This window comes from Symphalangus syndactylus, chromosome 1 (genome assembly GCF_028878055.3).
Source record: "Symphalangus syndactylus isolate Jambi chromosome 1, NHGRI_mSymSyn1-v2.1_pri, whole genome shotgun sequence".
In the NCBI taxonomy this organism is placed as follows: Eukaryota; Metazoa; Chordata; class Mammalia; order Primates; family Hylobatidae; genus Symphalangus; species Symphalangus syndactylus.
This window is the reverse complement of record NC_072423.2, coordinates 144,278,587-144,298,573: the sequence shown is the minus strand read 5'-3', so window position 1 is coordinate 144,298,573 and position 19,987 is coordinate 144,278,587. Positions and strand designations below refer to the sequence as shown.

Sequence of the window (19,987 nt, the reverse complement as noted above, 5' to 3'; positions counted from 1 at the left end):
TGCACACTGAGAAAACCTACAGTGTTAGCACAAAATTTGGCTCTGAGCATCACTGCAGCCAAGGTATAAGAAATTTAATATTGATTTAATGCAAATATTTTATAATAGTGATAGAGTAAAACCTCATTAGCTTAGATTAATTAGGGAAAATCCATCTGAATTATAAAATCTAAATTATACCAGCATACCCTAAATTTTATTATTTTATTTTATATGGGTTAATGAACTATTGCCTTTCAAATGTATGGGGAAGGAGATTTGTTTTAAAGAACAGATTAAAGTAACTTTTAAGTAATATAATATATAATTTGTTTATAAATAAACGAATGCTTGCTAAAGTCTTTGATATCCACAGGTACCTCGGAAGTATCCGTTTTTATATAACTTAAATAGCGCTTCTAAAATCCTGCTTTCGTAATGTAGCTATCAGAACTCTTCCTTAAAACAATTCAGAAGTAATCTTTAGTACAACTTTGGAACTAACAGCACTTTACAATACAGCTCTCCAAAGAGTCATTACTGTGTTTAGCAATAATGATAATTAGTGTTAATGTTGTTAATCACATTTAAATAATGCAAATCTGAACCAGGGAGGTTTTATTTTATATTACTTTAGTTATCAAAGATTTTAGTTATAAAATTTTTTTTAGTTATACTACTTTACTTGGAAAAGATTATTTAAAATGTAAGGTGATGTTATCAAGGTGATAGAAATGACAATATGATTCCACATATTCTTAGAACATTTCGGCTGAGTTTTGAGGCAATTAAAATTTAGCTTATTGTGAAAATATATGAATTATACAAGAGAGACAGCATAGCACAGGCTCAGGAGCCAGATTTTTGGGGTTTGAGTATTAGCCCTGCCACTCATTACCTAGGTGACCTTGGACCTCTCTGTTCCTCAGTTTTTTTTTCATTTGTACGATGGGGGCATTAGGAGTAATGACCACATGTGATTGGTATGGAGGTTAAAGCACATAGCCACTTGACCATGTGAAATGTAATAAACACTCAAAAAGGTTAGCTAGTAGTAAAACTTATTCTTCAGTTAGTAGAACCATGTAGCTAATTTAAACTGAATTTTAACATACCTAAATAAAAATTAAATCAAAACTAAAGTTAAAAATATTTATATGCCAAAATAAAACTGTGATTCAGAAGGGAAAAGGGAAATGAACATAACATTTCTTGGGACACTTATGTGCTAAGCTCCATGCTATACTCATTGTTAATGTTAATCCCATTTAGTCCTCATGACAGTTCTACCAGGTAAGTATTATCCCTGCTTGGAGATGAGAAAACAGTCTTAGAGAGATTCATGTGCCTAATGTCACAGCACTGATCACAGCAGAGCAGGATTCCAGCAGAGGTCTGTCATACCATTTCCACTGCCATGCTGCTGCATCTGGATTTCCCCCTATGCCATGTAGCATTGCGGAAGCATGTCCAAATCAAACTGCATACTTCAGGGCAACGTGTTTTACTCAAAGCAGTAGTTCTGTTAGAAGGTTATAATGAAATGGTTGAAATGAACAAAAATTCATTTACTGTTTAATTATCTGAGATTTTTAAAACTTTGCTACTCATCTTTAACATTTATCCCACTTGTATTGTTCGTGTGTTCTATATAAAATGTAGCATAATGATTTGCCCTTCCTAATTGATTATTTTGTCGTCTTTTTCCTTTTTTCTTTTGCTGTACTTGGGTTCATTCTGAAATATGACACTTCATTTGGCCCTTTGTGCTCTATGTCAGCGTCTTCAACTTTATGGATACCATTCTCCTACTAATAGTGTATGTACAATACTTTAAATGTTCTTTATGTATATAGCCCTCACCTGTTATACTTGATAATGTTATTTCTTTATATAAAGCTATATCTGCTGTTTACTAATAGAATGTTTTGGAATTTATTGAATACAATAGGTGCAATGAAGCTATAATGTTACATTTCATTCCTAGATTTATACGAAGACTAAAATATGCAGAATAATTATGTATCTTTAACTTTAGATTAAAATAAGGAAGAGGTAAGTGTACAACAACTAAAACATAATAATTGAAATTTTATATTTTTTAGCAGTATTTGAAGAGTTATGTAGAGAGAGCAGATTCTCAGGCTATGTTCCTGCAGAACACAGGTATTTTATGAACCAGATCTATCCATCTTATGTACAGTCTTTGTTCAATTCTAATAAAGAAGTGTCTTAATGGATAGACATTTTTTCATTTTCACTTTTGCTCACAATTTTTTTTCAAAGCCTTTGTTTCCTGCCATTTCCTCTGCTCTACACAAAAATCTGGTGTAAGCTGCTACTTGATATGTTTATATCAGTTTATCATATTATTTCTAAAGACGATAATGACTTTCAGACTTTTCTTGTCAAAAAAATTGAGAATTTCTGTAGATGAACTTCCAGTTGTACCCTTCTTGTTATGCTGAGCTTTCTTCTTTCTTTTCTCCTGAGAAAGTCAGCACTTTTGGTTAGCCCAGCTACTAAAGAAGAACAGGCCGTGGCCCTTTTTGAATGTAAACGTGCAGTTCACTTAATTTCCCCAAGGATCCTTAAGCCTCCTACAAGGATCCCGCAATTTATGCAAATTCCACCGTAGGAGCCCTGAATTCAGGGTCACTGATTTAATATTATCCTGCTAAAAGTATTCTAGTTGTAGTGTACAATTCTAAAAGTAGGTGTATTGCCTCCTATATTGGATAGTTAATCAAAATTCCAAACTATAAAAACTAATTCTTGTTATAGATTTAAACAGCTACTGGAGGCTGATCACCATAAACTAAACCCAAGATGTTTTTCCTCCTTATACAAAATGGACTTGGAATGGGTTGAGAAACAAGCCAAGTCCATAGGATCCATATAAGTAATTGTTTTGTTTACTTACATGATACTTTAAATTTTTTCTACAGAAATCACCACTCTTTTCCATTAAGTAAAGCCTGTCATTTCCTTTACATTTTTAAAGGATTACTCTGTTAATGATTTCAAAAATTTCTGGAATGTGTAAGATGAAAATCTCACAGATTATAATGCTATATGCCATATAATAGTTAGGACTTTATGGTTTTTTTTGTTTGTTTGTTTGTTTCTTAAGATGGAGTTTCACTCTGTCACCCGGCTGGAGTGTAGTGGCGTGATCTCGTCTCACTGCAACCTCCAACTCCCTGGTTCAAGTGATTCTTCTGCCTCAGCCTCCCAAGTAGCTGAGATTACAGGCATGTGCCACCACGCCCAGCTAATTTTTGTATTTTTAGTAGAGACTGGGTTTCACCATGTTGGCCAGGATGGTCTCAATCTTCTGACCTCATGATCCACCCACCTCGGCCTCCCAAAGTGCTGGGATTACAGGTGTGAGCTACCGTGCCTTACCTGTGATTTATTTTTCTAATGTAATATGTCATCATTATATGAACCATTTTTCTAACTTTGACAATTTTTATTTTTCCCTTAATCTCATAAGCAATTTTCATATAGGGTGATTATGCATTTTTTAAAAAGGATACATCTCAGAATAATGTTGCTAAAAGAAAATAGATCCTAATATTGCTCTAGTTTAAACTACATATGCAAATTGCAGTCACTCAGACATTAAGAGAATATTGAGAAGCAGACTTAAATTGCAAATTTTATTTATATTATACCTGTTTAATAAAAAAATTATGATTTTTACATTTTATTGTAGTAATATATTTTTTTCTTTATTTCATTTTATAGAAGACAGCTTTTTCTCATGTATAATGCACACGTTAAAGTGATGTAACTTGATTTTTACATAGTCTTAAATGTTACAGGATTTTTCAACTCCCTTATGAGTTTACTTGGTTAGATAAACTAAATTTCCTATAATAGAAAAATATTTGCTCAGTAAGGAGTTATGATTTTCATAAACTACAAGCAAACAAGGGAAATTCATTTACAGTTAGAAAAAAATTCCAACAGCCTGAAAATGTATATGAAATATCATTGATACAAGTATTATACAAATCTGTTAGTATGGTGTTATGAATTAACTAGCAATTATCTGCTAGTTTCCAGAGTTGTAAATTAACTCAAGTGTCTAATTTGAGTATAGATCACGGAGCTGGATATAAACTAAGAGATTTATAAGAGCCAGTTTCTACCTTTAGGAAGAAGTTTCCTCAGGGAAAGCAGTGACACTTGGCTTTTTACTATGGAGATAGAGATTCTGTGGTGCCTGTAGTGGACTGTTCCAAAATTTCATCACTTTTACAGTAGATTCTGCCTATTTTCCATCACATTATTTCCTGCTACAGTGTAAAACTGAGCATACACCTTTGTATTCATGAAGACAGCTGTTACCTTATAACCTTTTCTGTTCCAAATAACCCTGATTCTTTTCATATTTCTCATGTGGTCAACTCTTAATTTCATCATTGCACAGTGATGAAAAGAAGTACAAAAATTCAAAAGGATAAATAATGCCAAAAGCCAAGTACATTTGACTTTGGCATGCATTAGAGGATTTTTTTAAAAGATTATTCTTAATTCTCCTAGTTTCATTGCTGACAGAAAATATACCAGTTTTTATACCAATTCTTTGATGTATATTGAGACTTTTTTATGGACAAAAACAGTATCAATATTCTTAAATGATCTGTATTTGAAAAGAATGTGTATTTTCCAATTTGGGGTACAAGGTTGTGTAACATATACAGATATATATTACCAAGCATGTTAGTTATGTGTTTTAAATCTTCTCTGTCATTACTAATGTTTTTGTCTGCTTGATTTGTCAATTAGTATGTTAAATTACACATTACAATTGATTTGTTAACTTCTACTTACAGTCTTCTTAATTTTTGTTTCATGTATTTTGAATTGTTGTTACCTGTATAAGATTATAGATTATTTATATCGTCTTAGTGAATTGAATCCTCTATTAGATGCTATCCCTAGATCTCTAGAAATGTTTTTTGCCCTAAAATCTCTTTTATTTGTCAGAATAAATATACTACCTACCTCTGTTTTAATGTTTTATACCACTTTGTTTTTTCCTGTAGTGGTGATGAAGCTTTCCCTGATTTTTAAAATATATTTTAGTTCAGAAATTTCCTATAATTAAAACGTAAATATACAATAAAATAATGATAACATTATAAGCACCATTTCGATCAAGAAGTAAAATATTGCCATATACCACGAATCCCCTTCATGTGGGGGATTCCCCAATGTCCCCACTCATAATCCCTCAATGTCCTTCAAAAGATAAACACAATCATGACTTTTATGTAAATCACTTACTTGCTTTGTTCTGTGGTTTTACCTCCTACTTATGCATCCTAAACAGTGTAGTTTAGTTTCACCCCTTTTTGTATTTTATATAACTGGCATCATGTTATATGAATGTTTCTGTCTCTTGTTTCTTGGGCTCAACATCATGATTGCCAGTTTCATCTGTGTTGTTATGTATTCCTAGTTAATTCACTGTTTTTTGCTGTAAACAGTGGCTTTCAAGCATTGTGGTCTGTGATCCCATTACATTGTCGAGAGTTATTGAGGATCCAAAAGATATTTCATTTATGTATGTTATATATTATATATTTACCATATTAGAAGTTAAAACTGAGAATTTAAAGATACTAGTCTATTTTAAAACAATAATTTAAAAACTCATATGTTAACATAAACATTTTAATTTAGGAAAAATAACTTCAAAAATGTAGTGAGGAGAGTGGTATTGTTTTACATTTTTTGCAAATCTCTTTAATGTCTAGCTTACTAGAAGACAGCCGGTTTCTCATAGCTGTTTTGCATTCAATCTGTTGCAATATGTTATTTTGGCAATAAATACTGTCAGTTGTTTACTTTCAAGTGACAGGCTCTCACTTGGTTCATTTTCAAAAAAAAGTGTCTACCAGGTACTGAAATCTGAATAACTGTGGTTTGTCTATTAGTTGTTCTTTCAAGTAAAAGTGGTGGCTCATGAAAAAAGTGGCTAGTTCAGCTTACAACACAAACCATCACACAGGTGTTCTTTCTTAAGACAACCATGGTACTTCAGTATGCAGCAGTAGTGCTGTATGCACACTTACTGTTTCATCACACCAAATATTAAAAAGATACTCATTCTTCTATGCCTCTTAATTTCTCCTTAACAGTTTGCCATATTTTTATCTTTTCATACTGCATTCTGCATAATTCTTTATGTTTATCTTCCAGTTCATTAATTCTACTAGAGATATATAATCTGATATTAAATTTCAGTGGTTAAATTTCTAAGAGTTTTATTTGGCTGTTTTTTTAAGAATAAAACAATTTTTGATAGTCTGTTTTTCCTGAATAATCCTTTCAAATCTAGCTTCATATTTTTCAGAATTGTCAAAGTTACTTTGTATTCCATATCTAAGCATTTCAGTATTGGAAGTCTGCACATCTGGTTCTGTTGTTTGTTTTTGCTGGTTCTCACTTAGGGTGGCTTATGTTCTTTAGTCTTTAGCAGTTTTGTGTTGTGGGCATACAATTGTTGGAATGTCTCTGTTCGGATTCTTTAAGGACTAGATTAAGGATATGTTCTTCCTGGGAGATTGTTTTCAGTTTTCTTTTTCTTTTTTTCCTATGATATACCTAGGGTGCAGTCCCATGTAACTTTAAATAACAAGTCTCTTGTTACAGTTTTTAGGGCCATGGTTGTCATAGTGACATGAATTATAAAGATATAGTTTTAATTTGTGTGTGTGTGTGTATTTGTCTGTGTTTAAATATCACTAATAGCAAAGACAGTTTACTATCTGTTCCTATGGGCTGTTACTTTATTTTTCCCCTAGTTTGTTTAATCTCTGAATAGAACCTTCTTAGACCGTTTATTCAGAGAGGGTATTTGGCTGTATGAACATGGGCAACGTTAGGGAGCCATTATTCTCCTTACCACAGTGATATATTAACCATCTCTAAATCAGTCGTCTTTCCTCCTAACTTCCTTTTTCCCTCCTTTCCTCCTTCCCTCTTTATTTCCTTCTTTCCTTCCTCCCTTCCTTTTTTTGTCTCCTTCCTTTCTTGCTACCTTCCTCCCTTTCAGTCATATGTGGCATGGAATGCCTTGAATGGGATCCTGCATTGGCTCAGCCAAAAAGACCCTGGGCGCTTTTGACCAAAACTACAAAGTGTAAGGAAGTTCTATCAATAACAGACTCTGAACTTAAGCAAAAAATGTGTCAGACTTACAGGGCACACTACGTCCAGGACATCACTTTGCCTGTGCCTTTCACTTGTGAAGTTCTGGGCTGCCTATCTGTATATTCTTTTACCTGTTTTAATGAAGGTCTACACATTTTACATGACATCTGGTAAAGGGACCAGTGGCTCAGATAGCAAACAAAGATAACCGAGAAAACTTCAGGAAGTCTTTGCGTATTGGTCTACTATTTACATATCAAAGCATCATAGTTGTCTGTTTCACAGCCATCAGAGTGTCCAGTTACACCTGGGCATTTTTCTCTGTCAGCCTTTCCTTACTTAGCCTGTATGCATAGATATGTTCTGGTTTTATATTTGCTTTGCATTTCTTGCTATTAACATCTAGTCTGACTTTCATTGCTACTTTAAACTTATGTAAAATATCCTTATTGTATTATATTTTTGTGGTGATAAAACTTCCTACTAGTTAGCATATTCTGAGAATGTACTCTTAACTTGATCGTTCAAATTATTTAAAACTGTCTCCAGAACAGATACATATATAGGAATCAGTGAGTGTGCCAGGCATATCACTGATTTATTAGCTGTTTTTTCCTGCATCAGTAGTTGCTTTAAGGATATTGTTTTTGCCCTCAGAAACTTTATAATTATTTAAAAGATGATGTAAGATAAAACAAAAACAAATATATCCAGTTACAGCAATTCAGTAGTATATCCTAGCGTTATTTAATCCCTGAGGCTAAATGATGAACCAAAAAGCTTTCTGCAGCAGGACACTTGTAAAACTGTTATGTTCTAAATAAGATTTCTTAAATTTGAAAAGTTGTATATTATCCTAATAGATAAATACACATTTTCAGAATATTTTCAAATATGGGAGAGCAAGAAGAAAATTTAAAATATCCTAACCCCAACATTTGGAGATAATTAATGTATTTACTTCTTTTTCATGCCCACAAAATACATGGTTGGTTAAACTAATTTTAGTTCTTAATATGTTCTAAATATGTGTGTGTGTGTGTCTGTGTGTGTGTGTGTGTGTGTGTGTGTGTGTGTGATGGTGGACAGTGTTTGGAAGTATGGATGAGGCATGGCTTCACAAAGTGAATCATTCCTGCTACTCTTCTAACAGTAGTGCACAGTAAGCCTTATTTTCTAGTTTGGTGGGTTTAACAATCCCTTTCTTTATCACATATTAACCTTCTGAGTTGAACTTTGAAAATGCATCCACATTCAAAATATGTGAATAATATTTTCACATGAAGCATTTGATCTAGCTAGTATTTATTGAGGTTATTCCATATCTATTTAAAAGAAAATGAACTGTATTGGTTCTATATTTAGCTAGTTTTACCTGTTTAGTTTATAACTGCTTAGTTAAAGCTTATATCGTTATAAAGGGAGTGATGCAGATTCTCTGTCAATTTGCTACATTTATAGTTATGGTAATATTTATGTCTGTGTTACGTAAATGGTTCCTGCTAAATAATACTTTATTAACATTTTATTTTTTATTAAAATATAGTCAGTGGGCAGTGTTTCTAGTTAGTAATAGTGAATTGAAACTTAGAGGACCTTTGAAATAATTCCTAGATCCATATAATTTTATTAGTAGCACTGGACTTTTAAAGATTAAGACAAAATAAAAGAAAGTAAAGTTCTATTTTCATCCAGTCACTCTTGAGTATTTCATCTCACATTAACCGAAAGACCACCTGAGAACCTGTGAGATCTTCCCTGATAAATCCTGACAGAAACTGGGTTTAATTAATCTTGCTTATGGGGATCCAAGTTAGGCTTGCAGTTTGACATATTCCTAGAGTGATTAGACCACACTTTTTAATCTACACTTCCTGATATCTCCTTCAGACTACCCTGTTCTCAGAATTTAGTATCCTGTCCTTGTAATAAAGAATAAGAAGTAACTTAACCATTCACAATAGAAACACCTGCCAAATCTCAAGTACTTTTGAGTGCTTTGACTTAAAGCAGGTCTATTTCTTTTTGACAAGTTTGGGATGAATTTAAACTTTGTTTCTGTAAAGTACAGATAAGGTTATTTTGAATCTTTGATACACTAGCAAGATGTATGATAGCCACCAATGATTTATCTTTTAATAGGTTGCTACAAAGTTACCAAAATTTTTCCCAAACAAATTTACTTCACACAAGGTGTGAATAGAATTTTTTTCACCCTTTCTTAGAAGTTACACACGTTTCAGTAGAAGGGCAGAAGGAGAGATTGGAGAATTTGATTCTTTTCGACAAAGCTACATTGTACTTAGAAATAGTGGTTATATACCATTACACCTTTGAAAGTATGTGAGTTACCAGCAGTGTAATACAATACTGTGGTGCACAGCAGAAAACAAAACAAACAAACAAACAAAAAGGTAAGCTAATGTGTTTCCTTTTCAAGGTTGGTTAGATTTAAAGTGAATAAATTATCATTCTTTGTGACTATTCTTTAGATTTCAGTTGTGCTTCTTAAAACTTCTACAGGTACTTAAAACAGATGCTGAGGAACTTGTCTCCAGAAGCTATTGGGATACACTGAGACGTAACACAAGCCAAGCACTGTTTTCAGACCTCGCAGAGGTATAATTAAACCTCAACAAGGTCCTTGTACTATTTGCCATTTTGTTAATGTAGTCCTCATTTCATTTTAGTCACAGTGATGAAACCCAACATGTATGTTACATTTTCCATTGTTTTAGTACATCAGAGATTACTATATATAAACTTTGTATTGGAATACATCAGCTTTGAGAGTTCAACTTAATTAAAAGGAAATGGCATTTTTTTAAACTTAAGGATCACTTTCTAGAAATTAGAATATATATATTTTAAAGTTTCACTGAATCTTTTAAGCTTACAATTTACTATGTTACATGAAATGCTGAAATGTTTCCCCCAGTAAAAGATACCTGACTCTTCAGAGTTATGTTAGATTTAAACAAATTTCCTAGTATTGATAGTGAGTGGCTTACCAAGGGCCCCGGGGTATGGGAGTTTGAGAAGGTATGGTAGGAACAGCCAGTCAAGGAAGGGAGGAATATTTTAGCTTGACATTAAGATTGCCAGTGCATAGTGAAGATAAAAAGCAGACCAACCTTATTTCAGTTCTATTACTGTTCATGAATTTGATACAGATCTGCGTCTTACTGCTGCATTGGAGTAGACCGCTTCCATTATCCCATTCTTATGTCACTGTCAATAGGGATTTCTAGTTTTTCAAGATGGGCCATATCTTAGAAACACTGTTTTGTGTTTCTTATTAAGAATTTTTCCTAAGAACTTTATTAGAGGCAGCTAGCGGTCTTACCAGAAAAGACTTTTCAGTAAATACTGAGATTTATTTTTCATTATCTCTTTCTCTTTAAAGTGGGCTTCTCATTTCTTTTTCTAAACTTTAAATTTAACATTTAAAAGTTATACCTAAAAATATCTGGAGAAGTAAACTGGAATCAGTTGTGACTTCTGTTATCCACATACACAGTGTTACTCTATTGACATATCTAGACTAGGGCAAACACTTGAAAATGTTAATTTTGTCACCTTGCTCAATTTTAAAGTCCCAAAGCAAATAAAGTATTTTGTCCTATGTTTAATATGTCTGTGATATATAAATGTGATGTAATTGTGACCAACAATTACCTTTTAAAATTACCTTTTAAATATGAGCCATGTTTAGGTATGAAGTGGCAGATGTTCCATTTACAGATATTTTAGAAGCACTTTATTTTGTAATCATTATGTAGGTACATTGTAGTAGTCAGTGCTTAAAAATAAGAGCAACTGGGACTCTTAGAGTCCCTACAAGTCAACTGTGTCCCAGCTTCCATGCTTCAAATCAACAGTCATATCATTGTTGTCTCTCCCCATACTAGAGTATCCACATTCCAGCCTCCAACTATCTTCATCCCATTTAACTCTAGTAGACATTCTCAGTTAGACAAAATCTGCTAATTAGATGTTGAATTTAATTTAAATCTTGGTAAGTTTAATATCAGAAAACCAGTCAGTTCCTGTGTACTCAGAGAGTTGTATGATTTGTGTAAGATCTTTGGAAAATGTATATGGTTCTGTTGTAGATAGGCTGGAGCTGTGGGCTTTTACAGCTCCCCAGAGCTAGTTAATTCTGCATCCCTCTTCCCAACTCACCATTCTGTGACACCCCCTTTGTTACTTGAAAGTGGCTGTGAGTATGAATACCACAGAAACTGGCCAACATTACAAATCAGCCTTTTTTTTTTTTTCCCGGACAACTCAGTTTGCCAGCACACTATTGGCTGTAATTAATCCACACTCTGATCTGAAGCTGCTAAATTAGTGAATGAATTGAATCAAATTTCATGAAAGTAAATCTGATGGAGACAATAAAGAAACGAAAAAGAGGAAAAGAAAACAAAACTTATATCGTGTTCCAAAGTAAAATAATTACTTGGGGATTATCTGTTACTACCCTCCCACATTAGAGTAATAATTGACAATTAACTACAGTTCAGTTACAACTAATTATATAAATCCTTATAGGTTACTGTGAATACCAGTGGAACACAGAATTGTTTATAGTATTAGTATTTCAGGATTCAAGTTGGTTCAGAAAGAAGGCTTGGAAATCTATTTGTTGTTTGTATTTCTTTATTATATATTTAATATGTAATTATTGAGATAAAATCTCTATGTATTACAGGGAAATTGGGTATTAGCCCCTCATATTCTAGTCTGGAGCTGTTTCTAACCATAGGTTTTTAAAATTACAGTAAAACTCTGTGTCTCCAATTATTGTGAAACCATACTATGAAAATTTGAATATCAGAGCTAAGACCACTTTCTAACCAAAATCATATATAATAAATTCTTAGTGCAGTATGATGAGTATATTATGCAACTGTTGAATACAGTCTGTCAGTGTCAAAATTATAAACACTGTTTTGAGTTCTACAGATGAAATGTAAAATTTTGCTTTAAATTTGCTTTAAATTACGTATCCTTGGTAAATTTCAATGGATTATTCAAAAACTTTATTAACAAAATCAAAAGTTTGAAGATTTCCCCCAGCCCTGGGAACCTCATAGGGTTATTATCACATTATAATCTATAAAAATATGTTAAAAGAATATTTTAAACCCTTTAATAGTTTGATATATTTATTTTTCATGCAAGTTTATTTTATTTTTGATGAAATCATTTTAAATAGTTTTTAATCAAATCAAAGTAAGATAATGTCCTTTGAATAAATGGCCCATGGGGTTCTTTGGTGGCTTTTTCTCCCTTTGTTATGAAAACACCCGAGTTCATTTTATTTTAACAATGAGCATAAGAATCACAGGGATAAAGTCTCTATTTTCGTCTCAATCCTTGGGTGATGTAAGTTGCGTAACACTGTTAGGATCCCAAGGACACTGGTATAGTTTTCAGTGACTGAGCAGTACTCTGTTTCACTGAATGGGGGAAAAGTTTTCCCCATTTTCATTTTCGTTTCTCTAATGTCACTGTTACTTATGCCTCATTGGATCTGAATTATCTGGATAAGTGCAACATACATCTCATAAGATTTTGATGCTGAAAGACTGTTAAGTGAAGATCTGCTCTGATCAGTGGGCATGAGAAAAACTGGCTAAATGAGGTCATTATTTAAAACTTGTATAAGACAAAGCCATCTTATTTTAGTATACTGTGTCTTGAAAAGGACATCCCACACTTTAAGAAAACTTTCCTTAATTATGTTATTTGAATTCACTAACTTTTGGTGTTCCTGTAACCACTCATTTTAAGGCTTTTTTTCCAGATGTGTATCATATGTAATTTCAACAGCAAAAAAGAAGTAAGAGTGTATGATGTAAAAATCTTTTTTTCATTAAGATTCAACATTCTTATCTTTTTTGTCTTGTCTAATCCCTTTTCAGTGTCCTGAAATATATTTGACAAAAATACATAAGAGCTAACACTTACTGAGCATTTACAGTACACTAGTCAGAGGGCTAAATGATTTAAATGTGTTATCTCATCCTTACCACAACCCTTTGGGATAGATACTATTAATATTCCTTAAGATAGTAATATCCTCAAGAGATTAACTTCTGTAAGGTCACTTAAATAATGAGAAGTGCCTGGATTCAAAGCCAGCAATCTGACTGTTAAACTCATCTTATTTGCCCACCACAATACTGGCTATTTGTGAAGTAAGCAACTTTTTCAAAAACAACATTTCCCCCTTCTGATCTACTCTGTCTCCTTTCCTCCTACCCCAGTCCTCTAGCTTCCAGACAGAGGTGCCTCTACTCTTATGCTCCACTCGAGCATGGAGTAACCTCTGAAATATTTCCTCCTACTACTAATTTAAGCTGATAATAAATAAGATAATAAACTTATTAAGCTAGACTCTATTAAATCACAAAAAGAGTGCCTATAATTAATACCAGATTTCTTTTTTCCCAAAAGTTACTTGCATCTTATGACTACTAATAAGAACATTTGTTTGCTTATATTTTAACTTTATCCTCAAAATTGTTGTTATGGTTAGGATTATTCCCATTTTATAGATAAGAAAGCTGAAGGTAAAAAAAAGTCAGTGACCCAGGTCTTCTGATTTTAAATCTTGTTCTATTAGAGCAGGCTGCCTCTTCAACTTAAAGTTCTGGGGACAGTAATGCCTTTGAGAGCTACTCCAATTATACTACTCTCCCCTCACTTATGGAGCCCCAAAAGACTGGCACCACTAGTATTCCTCAAGTTTCATAAGAAGCTTGTTCAAGAAGATGCATTTAAAACATAGTATGTGACACTTGGCTACCTGGCTGTATTTTTTTTTCCTCCCGGCAAACAGATCAAACCACTATCAAATCCTCAGACAAGTTGGTTTTATTGTAGACAACTTCTCAGGTATTCCAGCTATGGAGAATACTTGGGATTTCTTAACAAAGTAAACTGAGAACTAGTAGTAGAGATCTACCAAACAATGATAAGGGGGTTATATGCTGGAAATGATTAGGAAAATCTAAACTAAATCACTTAAATGTAAATAGAATATTTAGTCAATTACTAAAGAATGTCAACAATTTTAGATCATTTAAAGTACAGATGACCCTACATGCTGGAGTTTTTAAGACATGTGAATAATTAGTCACTTTAGAAACAGATTTTAATGCATTAAAAGGGGACATGTGCAGGGGAAATCAGATGTGGTCTCTGGTACTCCATGTTAATCATTAAAAGAGAAGAAGATTTGGTCCATGGAGAAAGGAAATAAAGATTTAGCAAATGTTATGAAGGACAAAATTGCCATCTTTATGAAAGATTAGGAAGAGGGCTGTGAGGAATCAAAGGAATATGAAAATTTAGTATATGGGTGAATGAGACTTTTTGTCAGCAACCACAGAAGACTGATCCTTTGTAGAGAAGTATTTATTTTCTGTCTTATGTTTTCTATGGAGTACTGTCAGGGTTCTGGACAGAAAGTTAAAAACTATGTGCCTATCTACAGCTATTTTTCTTGAATAAAAAATAGGATTATTTAAACTTTTTTTTTCACATTTCCTAGGATGATGTATAGGAGAGTTACAATCCTTTGAATTTTATGCTTTTTGTACCTGAGTTTATGAAATGAGTTAATGGCCAACTGGAGAAGGAAGGAAGGAAGGGAAGGAGAGAAAAGGAAGATTTATAAAGCTATATTAAAGGAAGGTGGATGATTTTCATAGGCCATTATACTTTATAAGGATTATAACCTAGCAGTTTTAAGAAAATTCTTAGAACTTAGTTTATTAAGTTGAGTGGGAAAGGAAAAATCCTCTGGAATTAATTTTTTATCCATTTGACATGTAAGACTTTGAAAAAATTATAGATCATATAAATTTTCAAGGTCATATTATTACTGTAGTTTTTCTCTTTCCAAATACAGTATCCATTTAAAGTATCATAATTGTGGAATATAATGGTTAAAGGAAGCTGTTTTGTGAAGCTTGGGACCATTCTTTTGTCAGCCCCATTTATTCAATGTATCTGAAAAGGTTACCTCTTTGGAACATCATTTAAAAAAACAGATTTTTCAGATTGATTAGGAAAATCCAAACTAATTACTTGAATAAAAATAGAATATTTAGATGATTATTAAAAGATTTCAGTTATTTTAGATAATTTAAAAGATAGAATCCTATATGCATAATTTGAGATTAAACATTTCTTAAATCACATCTTCAAAAATTTTTGAGTACAAAGATCAGTTCCATTCAAAGTTCTATTATTAAAATGTGAGCTTTATTTTAACTATAATTGCATGTATTAATATGCCTGTGTTTTTCATTCTAATATTAATATATTTACATCCTTGATGTTTTGTATGTTGATAACAAAATTCTTTGAGAAATATTGGGTATCCCTATTCTGTTTTACTGAAGCTAACTTTTAAATTGTGATTTTTTTTAAGCGTGCTGATGACATCACAAGTTTAGTAACAGATACTACACTTCTTGTACACTTTTTTGGAAAGAAAGGAAAAGCTGAGCTCAACTTTGAAGATTTTTATAGGTGAGCTTATTTTTGTATTTTTATTAAAAATTATTAGCCTACTGAAATCAGAAGGATCTTTAGAAATTGTCTAGTACAGCAATACTCACCTCTTTGTTACTTTAATCTTAAATAAGATCCTCTGTATAATAAATACCCACATTTATCAGTACGTACATACCAGTGGTTATATTGATAATTATTACAGGAAGTTACTGAATGTTTTTTTTAAATTCCAGTTATCTGGATTGATTGTTATCTCCTGCATATTCAGAAGAAAGTATGTTGTCAATTCCTTGTCTCAATAAGCTGCAGTGATAGTAACAAGTAATTTAAGTATCATTGCTACTCTGCAAGGTACTTTTGTTATCCCCATGTTATAGATGAGGAAACTAAACCCCTGAAAGGCTAGGTTATTTGCCCCGGGTGCTACAGTCATTAAGTAGTAAAGCCTCACAGATCGTGTGCTCTTTTCATTCTCATTTACAGGGAGGAACTTTATTAATCTTTGTGTCATCATACAATTATTTCCGTGTAACCTTTTCTAGGGCAGTGAGTATTTGATCATCTCCTGTTACCATTACTCTTTATCTTTTTCCTTCTGTATTACATTTTTGTCATAGATTCATGGATAATCTCCAAACAGAAGTTCTAGAAATAGAATTCCTTTCCTACTCAAATGGAATGAATACCATCAGTGAAGAAGATTTTGCTCATATTCTTTTACGATATACAAATGTGGAAAATACGTCAGTATTTTTAGAAAATGTGCGTTACAGTATACCTGAAGAAAAGGTATCTAATCCTCATATTTAGTTGGTTATGTTACTGTTTTGTAATATGTGCCTATAAAACACATTGCCCTTTTGTTAGTTCTTTTCCTTCTCTGTGGATTAAAAGATACCTTGGATGTATTTCATTGTGTGTCCTAAGTGCTCTGGCTACACTTTTAAAAATAAATTAATTGTATATTCTTGGTAGATATCCACATTTTTCTTAGGCATTTCAAAACTCCTTTAGGCTACTACCAATTGTTTTATTCAAATTAACAGTATCATTTTTCAGGAGAATTCCACTTAGCTATATGCTTTGACTACTACCTAAACATCACCTCATAAAAAACAGTTTATGTTGACATCATTTCTGTCACACTCTATTCCTTTCCGTAACACCCTTAATAAAAGGTCATTTGAAGACCACCATTGATGAGTGAGTGATCTTATCATCAGCTGAAGTGAAGTTTTTCAAAGAGTTTGGATGGCATGAATGGTTAAGAACCTGGGACAACTGATTGCCTATTTGTTTAGTCACAAATGTGTTGTCAGTGCTTCTGTACAGTTGCATTATCTAGTGGTATTTGAATGCATCATTGCAACCAAATAGAACTAGTATTACAAGTACCTCTTCAAGCGTGGGATGTTTTAGATATATTGCCTTCTATTTGTGTTTAGACAAGGATCAGGTTAGTCATCCAAGAAAAACTTGCAAATAGTTTGACTTTGTTTAGAATGGATACACTGTGACAATGTTAACAATTCTCCATTTCCCCTAAGGAATGAAAAAAAAAAAAAAAAAAAGACTTGATGCATTTGGCAATTAGTTTACCATATCTCCAAATTAGAGTACTTTTTGTCTGTTTTCCATGTTAAACGGAATTTTCCCAATTCATAGGTACGTCCCTAAAAACAAATATTGAAAATTGTACTACCCCAGTAGTGCAATTTTTCCAGCTACTGGGGTATTACTTAGGGACTTGAATCTGCTTTTTTTTTTTTTTTTTGCTTTTATTAAATGGAAACATTAAAATCTGTAACTTAAAAGGTTAAGTTTTTTAAAGTTAAATTCAGTTTCTGAAAAATTCCAATTTCTAGAAGTATCTTAAGCATCACAAATGATTACTTGTAGAAATGGAAAAATTTGCATGTGAACCAAAATTAATTGATTCTCATTGATTTTTTTTTTCCTACATTACCTCATCAATCCTCAGAGCAACCTTCCAGGCTTGACAACTTTCTTTGGCGTCTTTCTTTTAGAATAGTGGAAGCTGAGGTTTTCAGATACTTAGACCCTTGTCCAAGGATTCAAATCCAAGGCTTTCTAAGCCAATGATATTCTTACCACACTCTACTTATGTCTTTCCCTTCCTTCCACCTACTTAACTCTTCCCCTTCCTTCCATCTCTCATCTTCTTCTCTCCAGAAGAATAACAGCTACTAATATTTGAATAGCACTTTACATTTCTAAATTACTTTCATTTTCATTTGTTTACCTAGCATATATTTACTGAGCATGTACTATTTACTTGGCTTTATTCCAGCCACTGGGGTTAAAGTGGCAACATAAGCCAAATCCTTCTCTCATGGAAATATATCTTAGTGGAGAGACAAAGTAAGTAAAAAAAAGACATACTTTCAGATACTGATAAACATTATGAAAGGGAGCAAGAGTCATGGGGACTGGAAAATAAAGTAGACTGTTAGGAAGAGCTTTGCTGAAGAGTGAAGAGGTAACTTCTGGGGAGAGACTGTGAAGAATGAGCTTTGCAAAGTTCTGGGTAAAGTCTTCCAGACAGAGGTAACAGCAAGTGCCAAGGGCCTGAGGACAGAGAAGCTTAGTTTATTTGAGAAAATGCCAAAAGGTAAAGTAAGTGGACAGGAAAATTGTAGGAGATGAGTAAGGAGAGGTAGATGTGGGCCAAATCTTTTAAGACTCTGTAGGCTAAGGTAAGAAGTTTAGTTATTCAAATAGTGACTGTAAGAGTGATGGGAAGCCACTATAGTATTTAAACTTTAAGGCAGGAGTCAGCAAACTACCCCACCTATTTTCGTAAGTAAAATTGTATTGGAATACAGCCATGCTCATTCATTTAATATACTGTCTGCAGCTGTTTTTGCACTATAATGGTAAAGTTGAGGCAACAGAGACCATGTAGCCAGTAAAAATGAAAATATTGACTCTCTGGCCCTTTACAGGAAGTTTGTGAACCTTGCTTTAGAGCATAGGCAAGATGCTCACTCAGCAAATACTCAACAAGTATTGACAATCAACTGTGACACTCAGATGTGGTCTAATTCATGCGCCAGATATCTGATTCATGTTTCAAAAGATATCTTGGCTGCTACATAGCAGAATAGATTTTAGGTGGCCTGGCTTTGAAAGGAAGAGACAGGTTAAGATACTGTTATAGGTGGCCAGGTAATAGACAACCATGGCTTGGACCAGGGTAAGAGTAGGGAAAAGGGGTCAGATATTGATTGGATCATTTAAAAAGTAGAGATGATAGTACCTGTTCATGGTTATTTCATTATAAGAGAAAAAGGAATCAGGAACTCCTAGGGCTTTGGCTTGAACCACAAGCTGAAACAATGCCATTTGCTGAGCTAAGCAAAACCATGAATTTAGGGTTAGGAGGGAATCAAGAGTTTTATTAGGAACCAGTCATATTTTAGATTCCTAATAGTAATCTAAATGAAAAATTAAACAGGCAAGTTAGATATGTGAATCTAGCAGTCAAGGGTGCAGTCAGGACTACTGCTAAGTAGTCATTAGTGTATAAACCTCCACATTGTCTGCAGCTTAAACTTCTCCCCTGAATTTCAGGCTTTTACAATGTACTGCCTACTCAGCATCTCCACTTGAAGATCCAATAGATATCTCAGACCTAATGGTTGCAAACCTGAACTCCTGGTCATTCCAAAAAACTTGTTCTACAAACCATCTTCCCTGTTTCAGTTCATAGGACCTCGGTTCTTCTTAGTTCTTGTGGCCAAAATTTTGGACTCCCTCTTTTCACATTCTACATACAGTCAGTCTATCAACAAATCCTATTGATACTACCTGTATAAGAATTTAACCACTCCTAGCCACCTCCACTGCTACCATCCAAGTTCTGTCTTGCCTGGATTATTGGAATTTCCTCCCAGATCATCCTTCTGCCTCCAACTTTGCCTCCCTGCAATCTGTTCTGCATTTAGCATTCACGGGAATGCTTTTGACTGTGATTTCGATCATACCACAGTAAGATCGCCATTCTTCTCAAAGTAAAAGCCAAAATCCTTACAGTGGCTCCTACTCACACTGCTCCCTCATTACCTTTGACCTCACTTCCTGTATTCTGATCCTCCTCGCTCACTCTGCACCAACCACAGGAACTCTTTACTGTTTTTCAAATCTTCTGTCTTAAGGCTTTGTATATGTTGTCCCCTCTGACGAGAACGTTCTTCCCTTAATAACCACATGGTTCGTTATGCTATTTCTCAATGATGCCTACCCTTTCTAATCTAATATATAAATAATAGCCTAT

General features: G+C 33.4%; 1 protein-coding gene across 12 annotated transcripts in view; it reads left to right on the top strand.

The window, feature by feature from the left end:
• Nucleotides 1-19,987, top strand: part of MICU3 (mitochondrial calcium uptake family member 3) — a 92,415-nt gene that overhangs the window by 59,102 nt on the left and 13,326 nt on the right. For 7 of the 12 annotated variants that reach the window (XM_055287332.2, XM_055287326.2, XM_055287298.2 and 4 more), the window contains 4 exons: nt 1,760-1,798; nt 9,676-9,771; nt 15,605-15,705; nt 16,308-16,479. In XM_055287332.2, coding sequence (XP_055143307.1) covers nt 1,760-1,798; nt 9,676-9,771; nt 15,605-15,705; nt 16,308-16,479 — 408 coding nt within the window. The remainder of the gene's footprint in view (nt 1-1,759; nt 1,799-9,675; nt 9,772-15,604; nt 15,706-16,307; nt 16,480-19,987) is intronic. The other 5 variants (XM_055287339.2, XM_055287288.2, XM_055287308.2 and 2 more) reach the window with 4 other exon arrangements.